Raw genomic sequence first — 25,284 nt, forward strand, 5'->3', positions numbered from 1 at the left:
TAATATAGCAGTGATATGCTACTGTCACTCTGTGGAATAGGAGAGGCAGTAGCAGACCGCTGCTATCTGCTATGGGTTGCCCGGACAATTAAACCATCACCTGGGCAGCCCTTCGGCAGCTCCCTGTGCCCCCCCTGTACTCAGGGGGGAAAGAGGAGCAAATGCGAGCTGACATCGCTCGTTTGCTCCTCTCTGTCGCCTATAGAAGATGGTGTGGGCTCAATGACCTCCTCTATATGAATGCTGTCACCTGGCTGTACAGATAGGCACAAAGGGATGAACAGGTTTTCTAGCCTGTGTGAATGTGCCCTAATACTTCATCAGCTTCATCTGCACAAACAAAATAATGGCACATTAAAGGGAGCCCTGTGTAGAAGTTATGAGAGTTATGAGAAGTTATGAGTTACCTCCAAAATGCTTTGCAAAGGCTCAGGTGCATTTATGTGTCTATTTTATATAAGAATTAGAGGAGGGTCACAGGTATCCCCTTGTGCTATCACCTGAAGAGCCTCACTACATTTACCAGCAGCCTTTGCAGTTTCACTGCATTATTTCATCGTTTTACCTTCTTCCACATTCCCCCCAAAAAAAAAAAAAAAAAAAAGAATATTGCCTGCATCACCCAAAATATTAAAGGTAATGAGAACTCAATGTTGCTGTGTGACACAGAGTTGCTAGTATGTATTTATTAATTCCTATAAAGTAAAGAAGGTAACATCAGGATGGCCAGGCATTCATCATGTAGAACAAGCACATATGTGAAGTAAGGCTGAGTGTGCAAGCCTGGGCTCTTCTGTTAACCCCCCCCACCTCCTAATTCCAGTGTGATGGTGTTCCTGGGAGGAGCGTGTACAGGCTGAGAGCAGAGAGCTGCAAGAGGGATCCCGCCTCTCTTTGCACATCTGTATTCAGCTAGAGAAGACAATACCAGAAGAGAGGGGTACCCCAGTATTGAAGAGGGGAGAGACAGGAGAGAACAGAGCTACACCAGGGAGGGAGGAGATCCTTATCCCTCTCTAATCTGCATTTTGTAGAGCTGTGAGTCTATTCCCTGTGAGTTCAGCCCTGCATATCCAAGTAACTGTCTCTTACTCCTGTATCAGTCTAGTCTTTGTGCCTCCCCCAGTCTGTGTTATCCAAATGTGTGCCTGTCTGACCTTTTTCTCCACTCCCCAGACAGTCTGCTGCTCTGCTGACCACCTATACATGCCTGCATGCTACCCTCTCAGTATGTTTCTGCAATACCACTGCAACCTGTTGCACTTTGTATATGCTATCCCCTAATGTCAGTCATTTCTATTTCTTTTATAAAAGGACAATTTATCATCGGTTACTAGTCTCAACCATGCAGCAATCACAACCCCCCAGGTAAGAGACTATCACAGCTTAGTATTCTAGTATTCATATGAATGTACACTGTATGGATGGTAGGATGATCTTTCGTTTTACTCCCTTTACTATTTATAACTAATATATCATTGACTTGTATATGGTTAAAATGCAGAAAAGCGCAGATGATCATGTGCAATTGATGCAGTTGTTGGCTGTTTGTGTTAGGATGATATGGCTGCACTACAGATGTCTGTAACATACAGTAATACTTAAGCCAGCTTACATTTTCCATAATAGTCTAAGTTTGCAACTTAGCGTTCCCAGCTCATCTAGCCTTTACGCCATCCCATTACGGTTGTAAATAATGACCTCCTTTCAATGCTTTGCCAACTTCAAGTTCCATGTCCATTATCTTAAATGCAACTGCTGACAGTGTTAATAGGGGGATTTCCTCCAGACACCAATTAGGGTGGGAATTCTGGAAGAAAATTTTGAAGGCACGGTGGTTATACTCTTGATTCGGGATCCTGAAGCATAAGAACATAGTTTGTCAGTTTGGAGGCTCAGAAATAAGTTCAGAACAATAGCACACTGCGTAGCTGGCTCATTCATATTCAAGGCATGCAAAGGAATTTGATTGAAATAAGGGTCCTTATACCCAAGGAGAGTGTAGTGTTGGATAAACTATGCTAAATTATGCACTCCTTTGTGGGGCACATACAGATATGCTGTTTGTATCCAGATGCTATTGTTAGCTGCTAGTAAGGCTTTCTCTTTTTTTTTTTTACTTGGTTAAAATAGGACTGGTGTGAAGTGTAACCCTTCTCCCCAGAGACATTGTACCATTACCTCATTTCTCTGGGTTTTTCTGTGGCTCTTGGTAATTGGAGAGGAGTCGCAGAAAACTGCACATGCTCAGCAAATCTGAGTATATTTGGGAATGTAACATTTCCTGAAAAAAAATGTTTTTGGCAAAGAGCTTGTGCTTTCCTGAGATGCCGTCCAAGACCTTCTGAGCTGTGTGTTAGTTTGTGGATTGCGATTTTAGAAATAGATTAAGAAGGGAAATTATTCAGGGAAGGATATATGCAGAAATATAAGAAGGACTTAAAGGGAAGCAAAGTTTTAGTTGTTTATATGTATGTATCAATAAGATAGACAGATAGATAGATAGATAGATAGATAGATAGATAGATAGATAGATCAGGATGTGAGTGGCACTACAAGCTCAAAAGAGGCGGGTGCCGAGCAGACTTGGTTCCGACCACGAACCTTAGTCAATAGTGTAAACGATGATCCGCGGCACACCAATCGAGTGAAAAAACTTAGTTGTTCATTTTACCCTAGATAGATAGATAGATAGATAGATAATAGATAGAAGATAGATAGATAGATAGTCTGCTGAACGTATGCCATAGACATTTGTAACTCTCTGTCTATACTACTTCTTTTGTCTGCCATTGACAGTTTCCTGATGTACAGTATACTGACCAACATGTGTAATTTAGTATTCCTTTATATATATATATATATATATATATATATATACACATTTCTATATGGTTTGCGTGAACACCTACTTTACAGTATATTACTATGCTTCCAGGGATATGCGATGTAAATAGCATGTTTAGTAGTTGTAAATGTAGATGGCCATTGTATACAGTAATCGTTTGCTAGAACACCACTATTTTGACCACTAGTAATACAAATGAAAATGTGCAGTTTGAGTTTTTTTTAAATTATAGATAGCAAATTTTATCTTGTAGACATCTGGGTTATGATTTCTAACCATGGTTGAAGATTATTTTAGCAGAATCATGATTGGAGGCAGATTTTATCGATGTAGAGTTGTTTTCCCATTTTAGACGCCATGAAGTAGTGACTTTTCCTATGCGGCACCCATGGGCTCAGTCTTTAGTGACCTGCTAGGGGGCGCAATGGAAGAAATTAGCAATAGGTTTTGTTGCATGGTTGGGTGGTGTGCAGGTGCTGTGTGGTGTCACTATAAAGGGGTAAATAAAATATATAGATTTACCTGAGGCCTTGTAAATGGGTAAATGTTGGGTAAATGTTACATCATATGTATTCAAGTACAAATAAAGAACACTAACAAGATGAGAATATTCCACAGAGCAGTTCTGTTAGGATAGGGACAGGGAGACACAAGGATAGGTGAGCCCTATAGCTTGGCACCCGCCCCGCTGCCCCTACCTGCTTGCCTCAGATGCCCTAGGTGGCAAAGGGACAACTGGACGGCAGTCCCCGATCTACTAAAGTGCAACACTAGACGATATAGTGGACAGGAACCTAGGTGCTGACAGCTAACTGGCTAGGTCAGCTGTCAGTCAGAACACAGCAGAGACAATTAGTGAGTGAGCCACAGCAAGAAAGTGCAGGGAGAACTGAGAAAACATGGACCGGATAACAAGCAAAGAACATAATAAAACCAGGAACGGTCTTAAGGTCAAAAGCGCCGTCTTTGGCGCAGCGGTTGGATCTTCACCACAAAGGGTGGCACTGATGCCTTTTCAGGCACGATCATGACAAGTTCAGACTTTCAGGCATTCACTATTCTTGTTATAAATTGACATATATATATATATATATATATATATATATATATATATATATATATACTAGAAAATGTAACCGGCGCTGCCCGGGTATAAAGTGTCAGGGAGTTAATTAGATTTGTTCCAAGGGTGCCCAGGAGGCCAATCTATGCCACTTTTTTCTTTTGTTTAAGGGGAAATCGCCAGGAGCCCTATATAGCCGTAAATACCCTGACAGTCCTGCACTGTTTATGTAAATTGTAGCTTATGCACATTAGAAATAAACTAAAAACATTAAACATCCTAAATACCTAAAAGCCAAACTGAGATGTCATGTGATCAGACTGTATCAGACAACATTGGTAGTGTTATATACAGCCTGGTTATATACAACATTGGCAGTTTTAATATACAGCCTGATTATATACAACATTGGCAATGTTATATACAACATTGCCAGTGTTATACAGAGCCTGGTTATATACAACATTGACAGTGTTATATACAGCCTGGTTATATACAGCATTGGCAGTGTTATACAGAGCCTGGTTATGTACAACATTGGCAGTGTTAGCGGAGGTAGCGGAGAGCATGGGGCAGTCATCGGGGACCCCCCTGTGGGGTCCCGGTACAAGCGATCAGCGGTATATACTATATACCGCTGATCGCTTGTACCATGTGCCGCCGGCACTTTTTATCCCCTGTCACCATGAATGATTGGTGACAGGGGATAAAAAGTGATGTCCCCCCCACCCCCCAAGTCGCCCCCCACCCCCCCTGTCACCCCCGTCCCCCAGTCACCCCCCCCCCCTTCCCCATATACATTACCTGATCCTGGAGCTCCTTCCTCCTCGGCGTCCTGGCTGGTTATGAAGTGCGCATGCGCTTCACAACCAGCCAACTCTGGAAAATTTAAAGTGACAGAGACCAATTTGGTCTCTGTCACTGAACTATGATTACTGTGATAGAAAATATCACAGTAATCATAGTAATACAGTGAAAAAGAATTTATAAAGTACAAAAAGTGACAAACATACAAAAAAAATAAAACACACGTTTTTTATTATAGTAATAATTGCAGTTTACTCCCAAATTACCCCTAACCCCCCCAGATTACCCGTAACCACCGCACGTTGCCTATAACCACCGCACGTTGCCCGTAACCACCGCACGTTGCCCGTAACCACCGCACGTTGCCCGTAACCACCGCACGTTGCCCGTAACCACTTCACATTGCCCGTAACCACCCCAAATTGCCAGTGACCCCCTCCAGATTGCCCGTAACCACCCCAAATTACATTTACCCACCCCAGATTACCTATAAGCACTTCAGTTTATCAGTAACAATCCCAGATTGTCTGTAACCCTTCCAGGTTGCACATAACCCCCCCAGGTTTCCCGTAATCACGCCAGATTACATGTAACCCCCCAGATTGCACGTAACCACCGCACATTGCCTCTGACCACGCCACAATGCCTCTGACCACCGCACGTTGCCTCTGACCACCGCACGTTGCCTCTGACCACCGCACGTTGCCTCTGACCACCGCTTGTTGCCTCTGACCACGCCACGTTGCTTCTGACCACCCCAAATTGCCAATGACCCCCTCCAGATTGCGGTGCCCATGCCAGATTACAGGTATCCACCCCAGATTGCCTATAAGAACTTCAGTTTATCCGTAACCACCCCACGTTGCCCGTAACCACCCCAGATTGTCTGTAAGCACGGCAGGTTGCCCGTATCCACCCCAGATTGTCTGTAAGCACTGCAGGTTGCCCGTAACCACCCCACGTTTCCCGTAACCACCCCAGATTGTCTGTAAGCACTGCAGGTTGCCCGTAACCACCCCACGTTGCCCGTATCCACCCCAGATTGTCTGTAAGCACTGCAGGTTGCCTGTAGCCACCCCACGTTGCCCGTATCCACCCCAGATTGTCTGTAAGCACTGCAAGTTGCCCGTAACCACCCCACGTTTCCCGTAACCACCCCAGATTGTCTGTAAGCACTACAGGTTGCCCGTAACCACCCCACGTTGCCCGTATCCACCCCAGATTGTCTGTAAACACTGCAGGTTGCCCGTAACCACCCCATGTTGCCCGTAACCACCCCAGATTGTCTGTAAGCACAGCAGGTTGCCCGTAACCAGCCCACGCTGCCCGTAACCACCCCACGTTGCCTGTAACCACCGCGCGTTGCCTCTGACCACCTCACGTCGCCTCTGACCATGCCACGTCACCTCTGACCACGCCACATCGCCTCTGACCACTGCAGGTTGCCTCTGACCACCGCAGGTTTCCTCCGACCACCGCAGGTTGCCCCTGACCACCGCAGGTTGCCTCTGACCACCCCAAATTGCCAATGACCCCCTCCAGATTGCGGTAACCATGCCAGATTACAGGTACCCACCCGAGATTACCTATAAGCACTTAAGTTTATCCGTAACCACCCCACATTGCCCGTAACCACCCCACGTTGCCCGTAACCACCCCAGATTGTCTGTAAGCACTGCAGGTTGCCCGTAACCACCCCACGTTGCCTGTAACCACCCCAGGTTGCCGTATCCACAGCAGGTTGCCCGTGACCACCCCATGTTGTCCGTAACCACCCCAGATTACCTGTAACCACCTCAGGTTGCCCATAACCACCCCTGGTTGCCCGTAACCACCCCTCATTACCTGTTATCTCATTTTTTTTATTTTATTTTAGTAACTGCGCTATTCTAATAACCATTACTAGCTGCAGTTTTGCTCCAGTAAATTGGCACTCCTTCCCTTCTGAGCCCTGCTGTGTGGTACAGTGGTTTATAAACAGTGGTTTATGCCCACATATGAGGTACCGTTTTACTCAGGAGAACCTGCGTTACAGCGTTTTGGGGTACGTTTTCTCTCCTGTTCCTCGTCAAATTGAGAAATTTAAAACTAAACCAACATATTATTGGAAAAATTCGAGTTTTTCATTTTTACTGGCCAATTTTGAATACTTTCCTCTAATACCTGTGGGGTCAAAATGGTCACCACACCCCAAGATGAATTCTTGAGGGGTGCACTTTCCAAAATGGGGTGACTTTTGGGGGGAATCTATTCTGCTGACACTACAGGGGCTCTGCAAACGCACCTGGCGCTCAGAAACTTCTTCAGAAAAATCTGCACTGAAAATGCTAATTGGTGCTCCTTCCCTTCTGAGCCCGGCTGTGTGCCCATGCAGTGGTTTATGCACACATATGGAGTACCGTTCTACTCAGGAGAACCTGCGTTACATATATTGGGGTGACATTTCTCTCCTGTTCCTCGTGAAATTGAGAAATTTCAAACTAAACCAACATATTATTGGAAAAATTCAAGTTTTTCATTTTTACTGTCTAATTTTGAATACTTTCCTCTAATACCTGTGGGGTCAAAATGCTCACCACACCCCAAAATGAATTCTCTGAGGGGTGTACTTTCCAAAATGGGGTGACTTATTGGGAGATTTTACTCTGCTGGCACTACAGGGGCACTGCAAACGGACCTGGCGCTCAGAAACTTCTTCAGCAAAGTCTGCATTGAAAAAGCTAATTGACGCACCTTCCCTTCTGAGCCCTTCTGTGTGCCCATACAGTGGTTTACGCCCACATATGGGGTACCATTGTACTCAGGAGAACCTGCGTTACAAATTTTGGGGTACTTTTTTTCTCTTGTTCCTCGTGAAATTGAGAAATTTCAAACTAACTGAACATATTATTGGAAGAATTTGAGTTTTTCATTTTTACTGTCTTCTTTTGAATACTTTCCTGTAATACCTGTGGGGTCAAAATGCTCACCTCACACCAAGATGAATTCTTTGAGGGGTGCACTTTCCAAAATGGGGTGACTTATGGGGTTTTTTCTACAGGGGCACTGCAAACGCACCTGGCGCTCAGAAACTTCTTCAGCAAAATCTGCATTGGAAAAGCTAATTGGCGCTCCCTTCCTTCTGAGCCCGGCTGTGTGCCCATACAGTGGTTTACGCCCACATATGGGGTATCATTGTACTCATGAGAACCTGCGTTACAAATTTTGGGGTACTTTTTTTTTCCTGTTCCTCGTGAAATTGAGAAATTTCAAACTAAACAAACATATTATTGGAAGAATTCGAGTTTTTCATTTTTACTGTCTTCTTTTGAATACTTTCCTGTACAATTTTTGTTGTGAAAAATGCAAATTTTTCGTGAAAAAATTCCAAAATTAGCATTTTTATCATAAAAATTTTCTGTCCTCACCTTGTGGGTTTAATCATGTCATAATTTTATTGACAGTGTTGTTATGCACGCCATGAAACTATTATTTTATTGTCCCACCATAGGAACTTCACAGTGTTATTGCCTTATTACAGGCATACTGTATAATGTTGCAGTGCTGATCTGCACTGCACTGCAATGCAATATGCTTGTAATAGGAATAGCTGATCAGGCTCAGCCCGGCTATCACTGACCCACATGTCATCCCAGGATGTAACTGTACATCCCTCAGTGGCAATGCACCGCAAAAAAGGGACATACAGTTACGCCCTTAGTCCTGAATGGGTTAAAGGGGAAGCATCTAACCTGCTGATATTTTGCAATAGTGCATGGGATACTAAGGATGAAGGTAGTTTTCTTACCTTCATCCTCCCTGATGTTTTCTGTATATTAGCAGTTTATTTAACATGCTAATGAGGTGTTTCAGGATTGGTGTCCCACCCAGCCGTGTAGCCCGTCCGAACAATATTAGTTTGAAATGACAGGCCATCTGGGGGCAGATCAGAGCACTGAGGGAGGTAGCCCCACTCCCAGTGCATTGAAACACCTCATTAGCATATTAAATAAACTAATATTCCAAAAATGGATGCAGAGGATGAAGGTAACAAAATTCCCTTCATCCTCAGTGCCCCATGCACTATAAGTATATATGAGCAGATTAGATGTAGGTTAGTTTATGTTTCCCTTTAACTGTTGACTACAAAGAACTAGTGACATAGCTACCATAAAGGCAGACTACGCCACTGCTATGGGGCCCATGCACTAAAGGAGCCTTCAGGCCTCTGACCCTTTAACTTTAAGTTTTTGTGATGAACACTTGATGAACAGTTAAATACTTCATTGGGTTTCTGCCCTCCTAGCCACTCGTGTGGCCAGAGGCAGCATTGCACCTCCAGCCATAAGCGGCCCCCCCATACACATACTCACCTGGGTCGGCCCAGCTGGGAGAATGAAGGAACTCTGGGGGACTGTGAAAGGGCCAGGTGAGTATGGCGCGGTGGGCAGGCGTACAAAGAACAAAAAACAGACAAAAAAATAGAGTAGATTTCTGTATATGCCAAGGATTTGTTCCTATCAATTGATTATCCCAGTTTTATATTTACTCTACTAAGGGTATAATAACAAGGGCAAAGTAAAAATAACACTATGGTTTGGCACTATACTCAAGCAATGTAAATGATAGGCCAGTAGGTTATCCACAGTGTGTTAAAATACCATATTGTCACTATGAGGGGGGTAATTTGAGGGCTATGTACACTTGATTTAAGTTTTCTACAGCTTTTATGTAGATTCAGGTGTCTCTATGGTAACATGGACACATCTTTTTACCCATCTCTTATCTCTTCCTTTCATACATTCGGTAGGTTGATAGAAGGTCAGGGACTGGTAAAATGGAGCATAAGGGGAGGACTATAAAGGCTTTGTTTGTAATCTGTTACCATGGAGATGCATAAGACTTTATAGGAGCTGTTAACACACAATGCACCATGGCTTCATTTTACATTTTAGAACCTTTGGGGCAACAAACAAATGGCTGTTTAGGTGGACATAGTCTTAGAAGGCTTACTTGGAAGTAACCCCCACAAACATGGGAAGAGCATACAAAATACAAACTCCATGCAGATGTTACCATGAATGGATTTGAGCCAATGGCTACAAGGTAATAATACTAACCAATGAGCCACCATGAAGAAATGCAAGATTCTTATTTCTCATTTTTTGAAAGCCCCCTTATCCCTCCCGGGCCACCAGCCTTCATGGTACCATACCTGCACTATCAAGGATTATACACCTTTTGGCTGGGTTCACACTACGTATATTTCAGTCAGTATTGTGGTCCTCATATTGCGACCAAAACCAGGAGTGGATTGAAAACACAGAAAGGCTCTGTTCACACAATGTTGAAATTGAGTGGATGGCCGCCATTTAATGGCAAATATTTTCTGTTATTTTAAAACAACGGCTGTTATATTGAAATAATGGCCGTTATTTACTGTTATATGACGGCCATCCACTCAATTTCACCATTGTGTGAACAGAGCCTTTCTGTGTTTTTAATCCACTCCTGGTTTTGGTTGCAATATGAGGACCACAATACTGACTGAAATATACGTAGTGTGAACCCAGCCTTTCAAAGTACACCATTGAGGATAAAACATGTTTTCTCTATAAACTACCAGGCTTCATCCATCAGACATTTGATAACCACCAAAGAATGGGGACTAGGCACTGGCCACACTTTAGGGTTCAAGCAGTAAAAGTTTCATTGACTACCAGATACCCCATATTAATACATTGCAGATATCTGAATGTACTGCAACACAAAAATAGCAGGAAAGCATGAACAATGAGTCATGACAGTCATGTCCTGTGGTTTCAGTAAAACCAGTCATAAACTTCGCTATGGATAAGTAGAACAATGGATGACTATGCTGTTCATTATTTGTTGTAAGCGACACATTCAGTGTGTCAGTTCAGTAACAACAGTGTAGTCAAAGCCATGCATCCATAGCAAAAGAGGGAAAAGAAGAGCCCGCTCATTTGGAATTTATGGTATTTCTAGTTACGCTAAACATTTGCACTGAAAAAGAAACATTATCTACACATTTCTTCCTTCAGAGAAAACTGTGGATGACATCAATGTGTGATGATCTGATACGGAGGCTCATGTGCCCCTTAGAACAGGCTGTGTTGCCTTGGCAGTTGAGCACAGTTTCCTGTTGGCTTCATGTGATTTTGTCTCCCTACCACCCTTTCTTCGTTTCTATGTACTTAAAGAAGCACTCCGGAGTTATTTTTCTTGGACTACTAAATATTTGGTAGTATTCTAGCAGTGTTATTTCATCCCAGTTCAGTTACATCCATTCATACTGAACCCTTTTATTATTAACAGTTGTGTCATGTGATTCCAATTTGACCTCCAGTCTAATGCTCAGTACTTAGTAACCAGGATGTCTAAAATCACTTAGGCTGGGTTCACACTGCGTTTTTGAATGGGGAAAAAAAAGGATGAAAAACAGATGCAAAAACGGATGCAATTTTATGCAATTGGTTTGGGTCCGCTTTTTAATTAACTTCTGTTATAAAAATAAAAAGGATCAAAACAGATGCGTTTTTTTTTTAGCGTACACAAAAACATGGTTGACCACGTCCTTACTTACCTCTCCCAATGCCGTGATGTGCCGCAAGACCAGCTCCGGGACCTCCTTGGAATGCATTTTCCCCTAAATTGTTATGATGTCACGACTTGGGGGAAAATGCCATTCACGTCTGATGGACAGCCCGTTCAGCCAATCAGTGACTGGAGCAGTGTCCCACCCTAGTCAATGAGTGAGTGGCCAGTCCATCAGATTGGTCGTGATGTTGGCTCTGCTGCAGATCCTGGAGCCTGGCGGGGGTCCCAGAGTCGCGATCCAGCGCTGGAGAAGAACAGGGAGAGATGAGTTAGTATAGGTTATGTTCTCTGCATGCCCTGCCATTTGAAAAAAAAAAATCATGAGGCCGAACTTGTCCTATGAGAAAGTCACCCATTCGTATAAAGAGGTTATATTTAACCCTTATTTTACCCCTAAGTTCGTCCATGTCTAGCTGATATCACAAGGACAACTTGAGAAACGGATTTTCCAATTGAGACAATAAGCAACAATTAACAAAAAAATAATAGAAGAAACTTTTCTTTAAGAGATACCTTTATTTACAATCCCTGTTGCTTTCCCAGCTGTGTCTTTGTGTTACAGCAGGATTTTTGGCTGCTGGACTGGATGCAGAGCTGTGGAAGTGAATCCATCCAGGTGCAAAGATTAGGATGTGTAAACATGACTCATAGCAAAGTCCTGGCACAATATTAAGGGTTTAACCAGACATTCACAGCTCTGTTTCTGCTCTTTACATCTGCCTTCTGCATGTACAGTAATGTACAAACATGGATATACTTTCCATAGATGGCTCCTTAAGGTTCAAATGGGCAGTGTCATAAAAAAAAGCACATAGTAAAATAAATAGACCGACTATTGTCATATTAGTTACGGACATTATTCCATACAGTGTGTGGGCTGCTGGCCAATTTCCCATTGGCTTTAATGGGGCGCATTATTATATTGAATATACGGATGTATTTTTACCTAAAAATTACACCTGTATTTTACATTTTTTCACAGTGTGTGAACATAGCCTAAAGATGATCTCCCAAAACTAATCTGTCTCCCCTTTTAAAATTTTAATATAAAGTTCCTAAATGCAAAGAAGTGCATGCAGAGGTATACTGTTTCATTGATCTGTCAGACAAAAGGTATTTAGTAAGCCTGAAGTTGCAAATAGTTGGATCCACTTCAAAGATCTGAAAGTGAAGTTTATTTTGCCTTTCCCTCTTCAAACAGACCCAAGTGAATACTGTACAAACATATGCTTAAAGGTGAAGTCCAGGCAAAATATTTTTAAATATATGTTATTGCCCAACAAAAGTTATGAAAATTACTAATAGTCACTTATTATGGGAAACACACCTAGTGCAATTTCACTGCTGCACTTACTACAGCATGGAGTGTTAATATTTTCTTTACTTACTACAGCATGGCCTATTCAGGTCTCTGTAAAGTTTGTGATGTCACGTCACATAATCTGCCAACTCCTGCTGCTCTAGTCTGTCCCACCGCTGCAGCAGGAGTTGGCAGTTTATGTGACGTGACATCACCAACTTTACAGAGACCTGAACACTCCATGCTGTAGTAAGTGCTGAGAAAACTCACTATAGGTGCATTTCCCATAATACAGTTAGGGCCAGAAATATTTGGACAGTGACACAAGTTTTGTTATTTTGTAGTAAAACGGACTGGCACCAGGGAGCTAATCAGTGGATGAGTGCAAGTCCTAACAGCCCAAAATACATATATGCCACAAAAGAAAAAGACTGAAAAAATTGGACTGCACCTCACAAACAATGCAAAATGATAGAAATTTTATTATACATAAATGCCGGGAACAAACAAAGACCATAAAAAACAATTAAAAAATACCACCAAACCACCGGCCCCGATACGGCCAGGTGGCACCCAGACCACTGAAAAATGTATTAGGCGATGACCATACTCTTCATCAAGAAATAAATAAATAAATAAATAGGTATATAAATAAATATGTGAATAAACGACTATATTGAAGCCAATGAGTGTATACAATGACCAGACACAATAGTGTGTCAAATCCCCTGTGCTAAAGCACACTAAATCACATGAATAAATACATCATAACAATGCAAGTAATCAAAAGTGCAAGTGCAAGCAAAGTGCAAAGAAGAGGGGGTAAGTGTAATACAACCACTTATGGCCATCACTCAGTGGGTAGGGGAGAACATCCCACGCGTTCCGTCACATGGACTTCCTCAGGGATGAATGCTATTGTCCCCAATGCTACTATATATAGGCCGTAAGATAAATCAATACATGCTGAACAGGTGTATGGCTTAAACAGTACTAACAGACACATGTGGAAGACACAAATCGGCGGACCCCGCATGGACCCGGCGCCATCTTGTTCCGGTCACATGATGTATCACATGACGGAATGATCACCTGATATCTGTCATGGTGTACGGGAGGTCAGGATGGAACATAGTCTAAGTGCACAAAAATGTGCACAGCGCATGCGCAACAAGGGCAGAACTAAAAGCATATAAATAAACACAAACAAGTACCAATCAATATATATGGTGCCTGTGCATTCAACTAAAATGTGAGGATATATATATAGTATAACTCCTGATGATGAAAAATGCACACAATACAAAAATAATAATACTAAAAAACAAGTTTTGTTATTTTAGCTGTTTACAAAAACATGTTCAGAAATACATTTATATATATAATATGGGCTTAACCCCTTAGCGACCCATGACGTATCTGATACGTCATGGTGCCGCGGGGGGTGTTCAGAGCGGGGTCCCGCCGGGACGTGCAGCCGGGCAGTGCCTCTGTTAGCCGGCGCGGGTCCCGTTGCCGCGCCGGCTAATTAAGCACTTCAATGCAGCTGTCAAACCTGACAGCTGCATTGAAGTGCTTTATGCACACTATCCCTGGTGTCTAGTGGCACGGATCTCCCCCCCGCGATGCGATCGCGGGGGGGAGATCCGTTCTTCTGCCCGTGCCGGGCCTCAGCGTCGGAATGACGCTGATCCCGGCTCGGCAATAGATTGCTATCGCCTGCAGCAGGCCATAGCAATCTATGACCGATCTGATGGATCTTTGCTGTGTATATACACAGCATTGATCTCTATGAGAGATCAGTGCTATGTATATACAAGCCCCCCAGGGGGGCTTCTAGTCCATGTAAAAAAAAAAGTAAAAAAGTGTTTTTATTAATAAAAAATCCCCTCCCCTAATAAAAGTCCAAATCACCCCCCTTTTCCCATTTTATAAATATAAATTAATAAATAAACAAATAAATAAACATATTTAGTATCGCCGCACACGTAATCGCCCGAACTATTAATTAATCACATTCCTCATCTCGCACGGTAAACGGCGTCAGCGCAAAAAAATTCCAAAGTGCAAAATTGCGCATTTTTGGTCGCATCAAATCCAGAAAAAATGTAATAAAAAGTGATCAAAAAGTCGTATATGCGCAATCAAGGTACCGATAGAAAGAACGCATCATGGCGCAAAAAATGACATCTCACACAGCCCCATAGACCAAAGGATAAAAGCGCTATAAGCCTGGGAATGGAGCGATTTTAAGGAACGTATATTTGTTAACAACGGTTTGAATTTTTACAGGCCATCAGATACAATAAAAGTTATACATGTTATATATCATAGTAATCGTAACGACTTGAGGAACATGCATAACAAGTCAGTTTTACCATGGGACGAACGGCGTAAATGCAAAATTCCCCAAAATCAAAACAAATTAGTTTTTTTTTTCAATTTGACAGCGCAAATGATTTTTTTCCGGTTTCGCAGCATATGTTATGGAAAAATAATGCCTGTCATTACAAAGTACAATTGGTTTCACAAAAAATAAGCGCTCATATACGTCTCTAGGTGGAAAAATGCAAGCGCCGTTGACTTTTAAACTTAAAATGGAATAAGCAAAAGCGCAAAAACGAAAATTGGCTTTGACCTTAAGGGGTTAAAGTGCACACTCCCAGCTGCAATATGAGAGTTTCCACATCCAAATCGGAGAAAGGGTTTAGGAATCATAGCTCTGTAATGCATAGCCTCCTCTTTTTCAAGGGACCAAAAGTAATTGGACAATGGACTCTAAGGGCTGCAATTAATTCTGAAGGCGTCTCCCTCGTTAACCTGTAATCAATGAAGTAGTTAAAAGGTCTGGGGTTGATTCCAGGTGTGTGGTTTTGCATTTGGAAGCTGTTGCTGTGACCAGACAACATGCGGTCAAAGGAACTCTCAATTGAGGTGAAGCAGAACATCCTGAGGCTGAAAAAAAAGAAAAAATCCATCAGAGAGATAGCAGACATGCTTGAAGGAGCAAAATCAACAGTCGGGTACATTCTGAGAAAAAAGGAATTGACTGGTGAGCTTGGGAACTCAAAAAGGCCTGGGCATCCACGGAAGACAACAGTGGTGGATGATCGCCGCATACTTTCTTTGGTGAAGAAGAACCCGTTCACAACATCAACTGAAGTCCAGAACACTCTCAGGGAAGTAGGTGTATCTGTCTCTAAGTCAACAGTAAAGAGAAGACTCCATGAAAGTAAATACAAAGGGTTCACATCTAGATGCAAACCATTCATCAATTCCAAAAATAGACAGGCCAGAGGTACATTTGCTGAAAAACACCTCAAGAAGCCAGCTCAGTTCTGGAAAAATATTCTATGGACAGATGAGACAAAGATCAACCTGTACCAGAATGATGGGAAGAAAAAAGTTTGGAGAAGAAAGGGAACGGCACATGATCCAAGGTACACCACATTCTCTGTGAAACATGGTGGAGGCAACGTGATGGCATGGGCATGCATGGCTTTCAATGGCACTGGGTCACTTGTGTTTATTGATGACATAACAGCAGACAAGAGTAGCCGGATGAATTCTGAAGTGTACCGGAATATACTTTCAGCCCAGATTCAGCCAAATGCTGCAAAGTTGATCGGACGGCGCTTCATAGTACAGATGGAAAATGACCCCAAGCATACAGCCAAAGCTACCCAGGAGTTCATGAGTGCAAAAAAGTGGAACATTCTGCAATGGCCAAGTCAATCACCAGATCTTAACCCAATTGAGCATGCATTTCACTTGCTCAAAAAGACAGAAAGACCCACAAACAAGCAAGACCTGAAGGCTACGGCTGTAAAGGCCTGGCAAAGCATTAAGAAGGAGGAAACCCAACGTTTGGTGATGTCCATGGGTTCCAGACTTAAGGCAGTGATTGCCTCCAAAGGATTCGCAACAAAATATTGAAAAAAAATATATTTTTTTTGGGTTATGTGTATTTGTCCAATTACTTTTGAGCTCCTAAAATGTTGAGTGTTTGTAAAGAAATGTGTACAATTCCTACATTTTCTATCAGATATTTTTGTTCAACCCTTCAAATTAAACGTTACAATCTGCACTTGAATTCTGTTGTAGAGGTTTCATTTCAAATCCAATGCGGTGGCATGCAGAGCCCAACTCGCCAAAATTGTGTCACTGTCCAAATATTTCTGGCCCTAACTGTAAGTGTCTATTAGTAATTTTCATAACTTTTGTTGGGCAATAAAATCTCTTCAACATATATGTGTATTTTTTAAATCAACTGTTACTAGAAAAATATAGATGTGTAAATTACTTCTATTTACAAATCTCAAGTCTTCCAGTATTTATCAGCTGCTGTATGTCCTGCCCTGTGTAATACTGGTGTATTCTTTCCAGTATGACACACTGCTTTCTGCTGCCACCTCTTTCTGTGTCAGGAACTGCCTAAAGCAGGTTTTCTACGGGGATTTGCTACTGCTCTGGACAGTTCCTGACAGGGACAGTATATAGGCAGGACAGGCACAGCAAGTCCTTTAGCACTCCACTTGAGAAGGTTTGTGGCAAAAGCAGATTATAATAGGTCCGTTTTGGGCGGTAGCCCAGGGCTCTGAGCTCCTGGGGGGCCCATGGCCACCCAAAAAGACTTATACTTTCAGTGGTGTATTGTCCCTGGCTACAGTTCTGCCATGATTTGCAAAATAAATTGCTGCTTTTTTACCACAATTTTGCACAAATCAGGGCATCATGACATTATCTATCCTGTGCTATGAATACCACACTGGTGCTGCCATAGTTACAGTAGGGTTGGGGGCCCAGGCCTGGTAAACAGCCCGGGGCCTATGGTAAAGTTAATCCGCCCCTGCAAAATGCGTTCTTGTTTTGTCCTGGGCACCTACAATAGGAAAGGGACTGTGGGGTAGGACCACCCTATTAAGGAGTTGAGTTCCCCAAAGGGCAGGGAGAGTTTTTTCTACTATTGAACATACACTTTACCCCTCCCATCCATTGTATTGGATCCCATGCCATTGGAGATTAGTCTTATGCACAATTTTGATTTGTTTCACTTTTTAGAATTGTCATGATTTGCGTAGATTTTATGTACTTTATTAAAAGTTAAAGTGTATGAACCATCAGGTGCATTTGCTTTAAGCGTTGCACATGATCTGCACGTGCGCGGGAACTGGGCTGCAGTTAAAAAAAAAAAGGACCGCGACACTGGCTTCCCCATGCTGTTCCATTCATGTGCATCACTTAAGGAGAATGCACCTGATGGTACATTTGCTTTAAGTTTTATATATCCAACTGTGGTCCTTGGTAATCGGTGAATTCTGTGTATACTGATCACTGGGTCACCATTATCTATAGGATACAGATCCCTTGATCTATTCATAAGTGGATATTCTCAAGCAGCTGCTTAAAAAGGAGCTCTAATGTTAAGCCAAAACATTGCAGATTTTTGGGTGAAGTAAACACAACACGATTGTGAATTTATCCGTAGAGCTGTGGTTTCTCATTATATATATATATATATATATATATATATATATATATATATATATAATTTTTTTTTTTTTTTTTTTTGAATACCCCTGAAATGTTGGTAGGGCTCTAGTTTCTCCACTGCTTTAACACTTATTACAGATGAGTTTTGGCAGCCACATTTTGATATTTCTTTAGACACATCTAGATTTATTATGTGCCTAACTGTGTGAATTATTGCAGCTTTCAGTAGTGAAATGTACACTCGTCATATTGCATAAAGGCTTTCAATGTATCAAAGACATGAATGAAGGACACAACTGTGTAGATCTAAGCTATGTCAGCTATGGCCTGTGTGCCATAGATATCTTTTGGTGCCTCAGTGCCTGGTTGTGTGGTCCCTAAACCTAATTGGAAACTTAATGCATCATAAAATATAACATAAAATAGATTATTTTAATGTAACATAAAACGTAAGACATCTTGAAAGAGCAATTCTTTTCAAAATGTATGAGCAGTGGATGTAATGGCATGTTAACATTAAAAAGGTAGATTGCACCAGAGCACTCCCCACCACTTCCACACGGAAAAAAAAATGAAAGAAAAGTTGTCTGAAGAGCACATCTTCTTTCATACTGGAATACTAGAATCATGACGTGTGATGTAAGTCAATATATATATATATATATATATATATATACACTGTATGTACAGTGTTTACTTGGTTTAAGAGTAACTTGGATTAAGAGTGTTTTGCAAGAAGAGCTCACAGTTATTCACAATTGTAACTTGGTTTAGAAGCTTCCTGTACTGGGTAGGAGAAGGAGTGGGGGAGGGGCATGGTCTCCATAGGTGGTCTACAGTACTGTACTCTGACCCAGGAAGTCTCACTCACCTTCCAAATCACAACAGATCCACTTTAGGCTGGGGCTTACATCAGAGGACAGGACTGTGGAGGTAATCTCTCCATAGCTGTAACCCCTCTCTCCCTGGACAGAGAGTGCTGCTATACTGTGCTCACCCTATACCCTGCTCATTCCTTCCTGCAGTCTCTGTCATCTATTTCCCATCCTCTCCATTCCTGCTATAATGTGCCATCACTTACACTCAGCTATGCACACTGCTGTGTATAAAAGCTTCTGTCACTGTCCTCCTGCACAGCTATTCCTGAATGGCCCATGCTAAACACACACCCCTTCTCCATTGCTGTCATGTGACCACACAGACCTCTGACAGCAGCCCTGCTTCTCTATTCTAGCCTGCTGTACTACGCTACTGCATTATAGGGATCTGCTGTTCCATTCTGTATCGACAAACTGCTTCTGTTTTTTCAGGTTTATGCACTTACTATACATTATACTCCACATGCTGATTGCTATACTGTACAGTGACCTATAATATCACATATCCAGCTTTTTAAATGTTTGTTTAATTAGTTTTACCTGTTATTCAGAATACAAAAAAAATCATTATTTAGGGATGTGAAACCAATTGTCTGCATTTCAATGATTTCTTATGGCAAAATTTGCTTTGGGTGAAGAGTGATTTGGATTACAAGGATAGTCCTGGAACGAATAATGTTTGCAATCCAAGGCACCACTGTATATGATATGTAAAGTGTTTTAAAGTATACTTGTACTTTCAAGTAACATCTCAGGATAAGTTGCAAGTAAATTGTACTAATGCTGCAATATTACTGCAGTGTGTGTCTCTGCGAAGCCCTAGGCCTATTGCAGCTTTAGCTTTAACATGAAGAGCAAAGTGAACCTTCAACATTTTTGTATAACAATATCTAGTATTGGCAGGTTACACTTTCCTATTTGGTACTGTATTAGTGTATATCACACTTTCCAACACTAGGTGGCAGTGCACATCTAATTTGGAACAGAGGCACGCTTGTATAATTGTGGTAAAAATAACCTAAGAACATAAATATAGCAGTACTAAACCAAATAGTGGCATGATTTCCACAAATTGTATTATTTTACTGTCTTAGTAACATAAAAAAATTAAAGGTGTAGTCATAGATAAGTTGTAAGTATATACTGTCCTCTCAATATGACTGCATTGTATAATGCACTCTCAGTATTTTTCTCTTCTTTAAATTTCACATAAAATCTCATCAAAACAACACATTTTACCTCCCCCCTTTTCGCACAAACCAAGAGGGGCAACCCCCCCCCCCCCAAAAAAAAAAAAAAAAAAAAAGATACCACACATCCTTGCCTACAACCACCCTAACTCAAAAAACTCTCATCTATAATTTCATAATGTTCAACGATTGTCACCATATTGGACCAGCTTTGTACTAACTATGTATGCTCGAGTCCATCCGAACCCGAACTTTCGGCATTTGATTAGCAGTGGCTGCTGAAGTTGGATAAAGCCCTAAGGCTATGTGGAAAACATGGATATAGTCATTGGCTGCATCCATGTTTTCCAGACAACCTTAGAGCTTTATCCAAGTTCAGCAGCCCCAGCTAATCAAATGCCGAACCCGGTTCGCTCATCTCTATGCAAACCATAGAATAGTTCTCTTCTGTTAGTTGATATATGTATTTCATTGCAGGCTCCCTGTCTCAATGAGGATTTAACAATGCTAGCTGACCCTTATGAGTGCATGCTGATGCAATGGTCGTGGGGGAGCACAATGACTGATGGGGGCAGATGCCTTTGGGACAGTTGCTGGGGAGATCAGAGCTGCAGTGTCATACACTGCTGCTACTCATTCATTCACACTCTGCGTAGCACGCTTTTAGGGATGTTACGTCTCATATGGCTTTGTCATTCAGTGTCCAGCTGTGCCTTGTCATCATCCTCATATCATTTATTCCAGAGATTGTAAATACTATGGTGGCTGCAAACCAGTTTATACAATTTAGCAAGTTTGAGTCTTAAAGTGCGATGAGTCGGGTGTGTCTGGCTTTTTCATGTTCCATAATGGTTTTGTTCCTATGTGCCTCAGAGAGCTGTAAACATTTATAATTAGGACTTGTTGTTAAAGGGCTCTTGTTAAAGGATCACTACAGTTTTTCCCACCCATATGCACACTTACCATCACTAGTCCTATGGCGCCATTTGTTTTATGTTCAGCATAGCTGCATTCATTCTATGTAATTGGGTTGCAGTAACCTGGCGATGCTAGGTGTTGTTTGCAGTGGGCTAGGTGTAGGGGTGTACCGACTAGGCGCTTGTCACAGTGGCCAGGAGTGGTATGCCCCCCCTCGAGTATACTAACAGTAGGCTTTGAAAAGGTAGAACAAGGGGTGTGTGGGGGCAGGTGTAGTTGTAGAGCAAAAGGAGGACAGAGTCCAGCACTTAAAGTGACACCGTCACCTCCTTTTTGCATTCTGACATCTCTACACAGGTGTAAAGGGTAAATTTAGCGGTTTTCATACCTTATTTTATATCATATGTCATGGTGCTTGTTCAAGTAAAAAGTCATCTTTTATCAACTGCAGATTGTGTTAAGTGGGCGTGGCCTCGCGGCATTAGCGCCACTTGGCCCCGCCCACAACACCACAGTTGGTCCCGCCCCCTCGCAGACCATTAGAACAGGCTGTCCGAAAGGTCTAGACCCCACCCCCTTTACGTCGACCACCTAATGGACGTCAAGGGGGCGGGGCCAACGACGTTGTGAGCGGGGCTAAGTGGCGCTAATGCCACAAGGCCACGCCCACTTCATACAATCTGCAGTTGATAAAAGGACACTTTTTACTTGAACAAGCACCATGACATATAATACGAAATAAGGTATGAAAAACGCTAAATTTACCCTTTACACCTGTGTAGAGATGTCAGAATGCAAAAAGAAGGTGACAGTGTCACTTTAAACAAGAGGATATTTTTCTCTACAAGAGAATACTTTACCCTTGAGTGCAATACAGCTTAACCCCTAGGCGACCCTGGACGTAGGGTTACGTCATGGAAGTCTGTCCCCAGACGACCCATGACGTAACTCTACGTCCTGGGTGTTTCTCCCGCTATGAAGCGCGCTCCGGAGCGGAGCGCGCTTCATAGGAAGTGGGGGCCGGCTGCAGTGAGCAGCCGGGACCTCACTGGTAATGACACGCTGCAGCGATCGCACTGCCGTGTGTCATTAACCCCTTAAACGCCGCGTTTAAGTGTAAGTGACAGGGGGAGTCCCCTGTCACTTACCGATCGGGACCCCCACAGTGTGACTGCGGGGGTCCCGATCGTTGAAACGGACCAGCGGAGGTCTCTCACCTGCCTCCGTTTGGTCCGATCGGCGATCTGCTACACTGAGCCTGCACAGGCAGGCTCAATGAGCAGATCGCCGATAACACTGATCAATGCTATGCCTATGGCATAGCAATCATCAGTGTAGAAATCAAACCAGTGTATGTAAAAGTACCCCAAAGGGACTTCAAATGTGTAAAAAAAAAAGTTCAAAACACTATTACACTACCCCAAAACCCCTCCCCCAATAAAAGTTGAAATAACCCCCCTATCCCATTATATAAATAAATCATATAAAAATAAATAAATAGATAAACATATAATATACCGTAGCGTGCGTAATTGTCCGATCTATTAAAATATAACAAGCGTCATTGTAATCGGTAAACGGCGTACACGAAAAGAGGGAAAAAAGTGCGCGGATTACCGATTTTATGTTACATTATATATTTAAAAAAATCAATAAAAAGTTATCAAAACGTCCGATCTTCACAAATATGGTATTAATAAAAACTAGAGATCATGGTGGAAAAAATGGCACCCCATACAGCCCCGTAGGTGAAAAAATAAAACCGTTATAGGCGTCACAATAGGCCCATTTTATTAATATTTAATTGCCAAAAAAAAGGATTTCATAAAAAAAATACATATATAACATTAGAGAATCTGTGTAAACCTGCATATAGTTGTGTTCGGGCTGACCTATAGAATAATAGTATCATGTCGCTGTTACCATATAGTATATTACGTAGACACAGGAACCCCCCAAACGTTACCATATTGCATTATTTTTTACGATTTCACCTATTTATATCTTCATAAATAATATATTTGGAATTCCATCATACATGTTATGGTAAAATGAAAGACGCCATTACAAAGTACAACTATTCCTGTAAAAAACAAGCACTTACATGGCTTGTAGATAGAAAACTGAGAGTGCTAGAGCTCTTAGAAGGGGAGGAGGGAAAAACGAAAACACTAAGATCAAAATTTGCGCGGTCCACTGGGTCATTTTGGGCCTGGTCCTCAAAGGGTTAAAGAGTCAACGTCGTTAAATTTATTTTTTTGCAGAAATCAATAGTCCAGGCGATTTTAAGAAACTTTGTAATTGGGTTTATTAGCCAAATATGTCATTATCTGCATGTAAAAAGCCTTTTCCTAGGCCACCCCCTCCTCTCCTTTCTGTCATCCACTCCTCAGAATCAGGAAATCTCGACTGTTTTTTCATCAGTCAATCTGTCTGGTCTATGAAGAGGGGACTGGGAAGGAGCCAGATTAGAGTGGAGAACAAAGGATTGCTCAGTATTCAGAGCTCTAATTCGAGGTCAGAGAGGTCATTTGTTACTGTCAGAGATGTGAATGTAAATTAACTCTTTGTTGTCCTGTTTTGCTGCTTTTACTTTCTCTCTCCATAGGAAAAACTATGAAGACAGGGGGGAGAGCTTCAAACTGCTTTTTCATGATAAAAATTCATTTTTCGGCTAATAAACCCAATTACAAAGTTTCTTAAAATCGCCTGGACTATAGATTTCTGCAATAAAAATTTTAACGACAGTGACACTTTAACCCTGGACGGAGCCAATTTTCCTTTTTGCATTTTCGTTTTTTCCTCCTTGTGTTTAAAAGGCCATAGCACTTGCATTTTTACACCTAGAAACCCACATGAGCCCTTATTTTTTGCGCCACTAATTGTACTTTGCAATGACAAGCTGAATTTTTGCATAAAGTATACTACAAAACCAGAAAAAAATTCAAAGTGTGGTGAAATTGAAAAAAAAATGCATTTCTTTTATTTGGGGGTATTTGTTTGTACGCCATTCACCCTGGGGTAAAACTGACTTGTTACTCATGTTCCACAAGTCGTTACGATTAAAACGATATGTAACATGTATAACTTTTATTTTATCTGATGGCCTGTAAAAAATTCAAACCATTGTCAACAAATATACGTTCCTTAAAATAGCTCCATTCCCAGGCTTATAACGCTTTTATCCTTTGGTCTATGGGGCTGTGTGAGGTGTCATTTTTTGCGCCATGATGTGTTCTTTCCTTGATTGCGCATATACGACTTTTTGATCGCTTTTTATTACATTTTTTCTGGATTTGATGCGACCAAAAATGTGCAATTTTGCACTTTGGGACGATACCAAACATGTTTATTTATTTTATTTTATTTACTTTTATTTAAAACATGGGAAAAGGGGGGTGATTCAAACTTTTATTAGGGGAGGGGGCTTTTTACTAATAACAATATTTTTTTTTTTTTTTTTACACCTATACTAGAAGCCCCCCTGGGGGACTTCTAGTATATACACTTTGATCTCTCATTGAGATCTTTGCTGTATAGTAATGCAGCAAAGATCAATGAGATCGGCACTCGTTTGCTTTCGGCTGCTGCAGCCGAAAACAAACGAGTGCCGTCTCGGAGGAGCGATCTCCCCCACTAGACACCAGGGAACGGCTACCTCTGGTAATCGGAGGCAGCTGTCAACTTTGACAGCTGCCTCCGATTACCTTATTAGCGGGCACGGCGATCAGACCGTGCCCGCTAAACGTCATATGTCCCTAAGACGTTTTAAAGAATGAAATGTGCAAAAGATAATCAGAGGGCTTGACTTGTGCTGATAGTAGGTGTAACTTAGGTGAAGTAAGGTTAAGGGGCTGTCTTGGGGCCTTTTCTAGTAGTACAGAACTCTGCCGAGGCAACTTGTACTGTGTGTGACTTGTTGAAGAATCTCGTACTCATGGTTAGTATTGGGAAGAAGAAAGATGCTAGAAGAGCCCACGGGGTGTCAGATCTGGTAGTACAGGTCTCAGGGTTGAATGACTGGGTGTAGCTTACTCCTCAAGGTTCCCAAAGTAGGTCAAGCAGGAATTAATAGAGTTCGTCGCTTGGCTGTACTTAGCTCCACTGCAGAAAATCCTTTGTTGCTTGGATTGTCCTGACTAGGTTCACAGAGGTCACCCCTGGCGTAAACAAGGTTTTCCCACGTG

General features: G+C 42.0%; 1 protein-coding gene across 3 annotated transcripts in view; it reads left to right on the forward strand.

The window, feature by feature from the left end:
• Window positions 1-905: 905 nt before the first annotated feature.
• The window catches only part of PALD1 (phosphatase domain containing paladin 1), a 189,198-nt gene continuing 164,819 nt past the window's right edge, over window positions 906-25,284 (forward strand). Inside the window, exons 1-2 of one of the 3 annotated variants that reach the window (XM_069980555.1) lie at window positions 906-1,053; window positions 1,315-1,368. In XM_069980555.1, coding sequence (XP_069836656.1) covers window positions 1,346-1,368 — 23 coding nt within the window. In that variant the 5' untranslated portion in view covers window positions 906-1,053; window positions 1,315-1,345. Of the gene's footprint in view, window positions 1,054-1,210; window positions 1,229-1,314; window positions 1,369-25,284 lie in introns of those variants that run through there. The other 2 variants (XM_069980556.1, XM_069980554.1) reach the window with 2 other exon arrangements.

This window comes from Dendropsophus ebraccatus, chromosome 8, assembly GCF_027789765.1.
Source record: "Dendropsophus ebraccatus isolate aDenEbr1 chromosome 8, aDenEbr1.pat, whole genome shotgun sequence".
In the NCBI taxonomy this organism is placed as follows: Eukaryota; Metazoa; Chordata; class Amphibia; order Anura; family Hylidae; genus Dendropsophus; species Dendropsophus ebraccatus.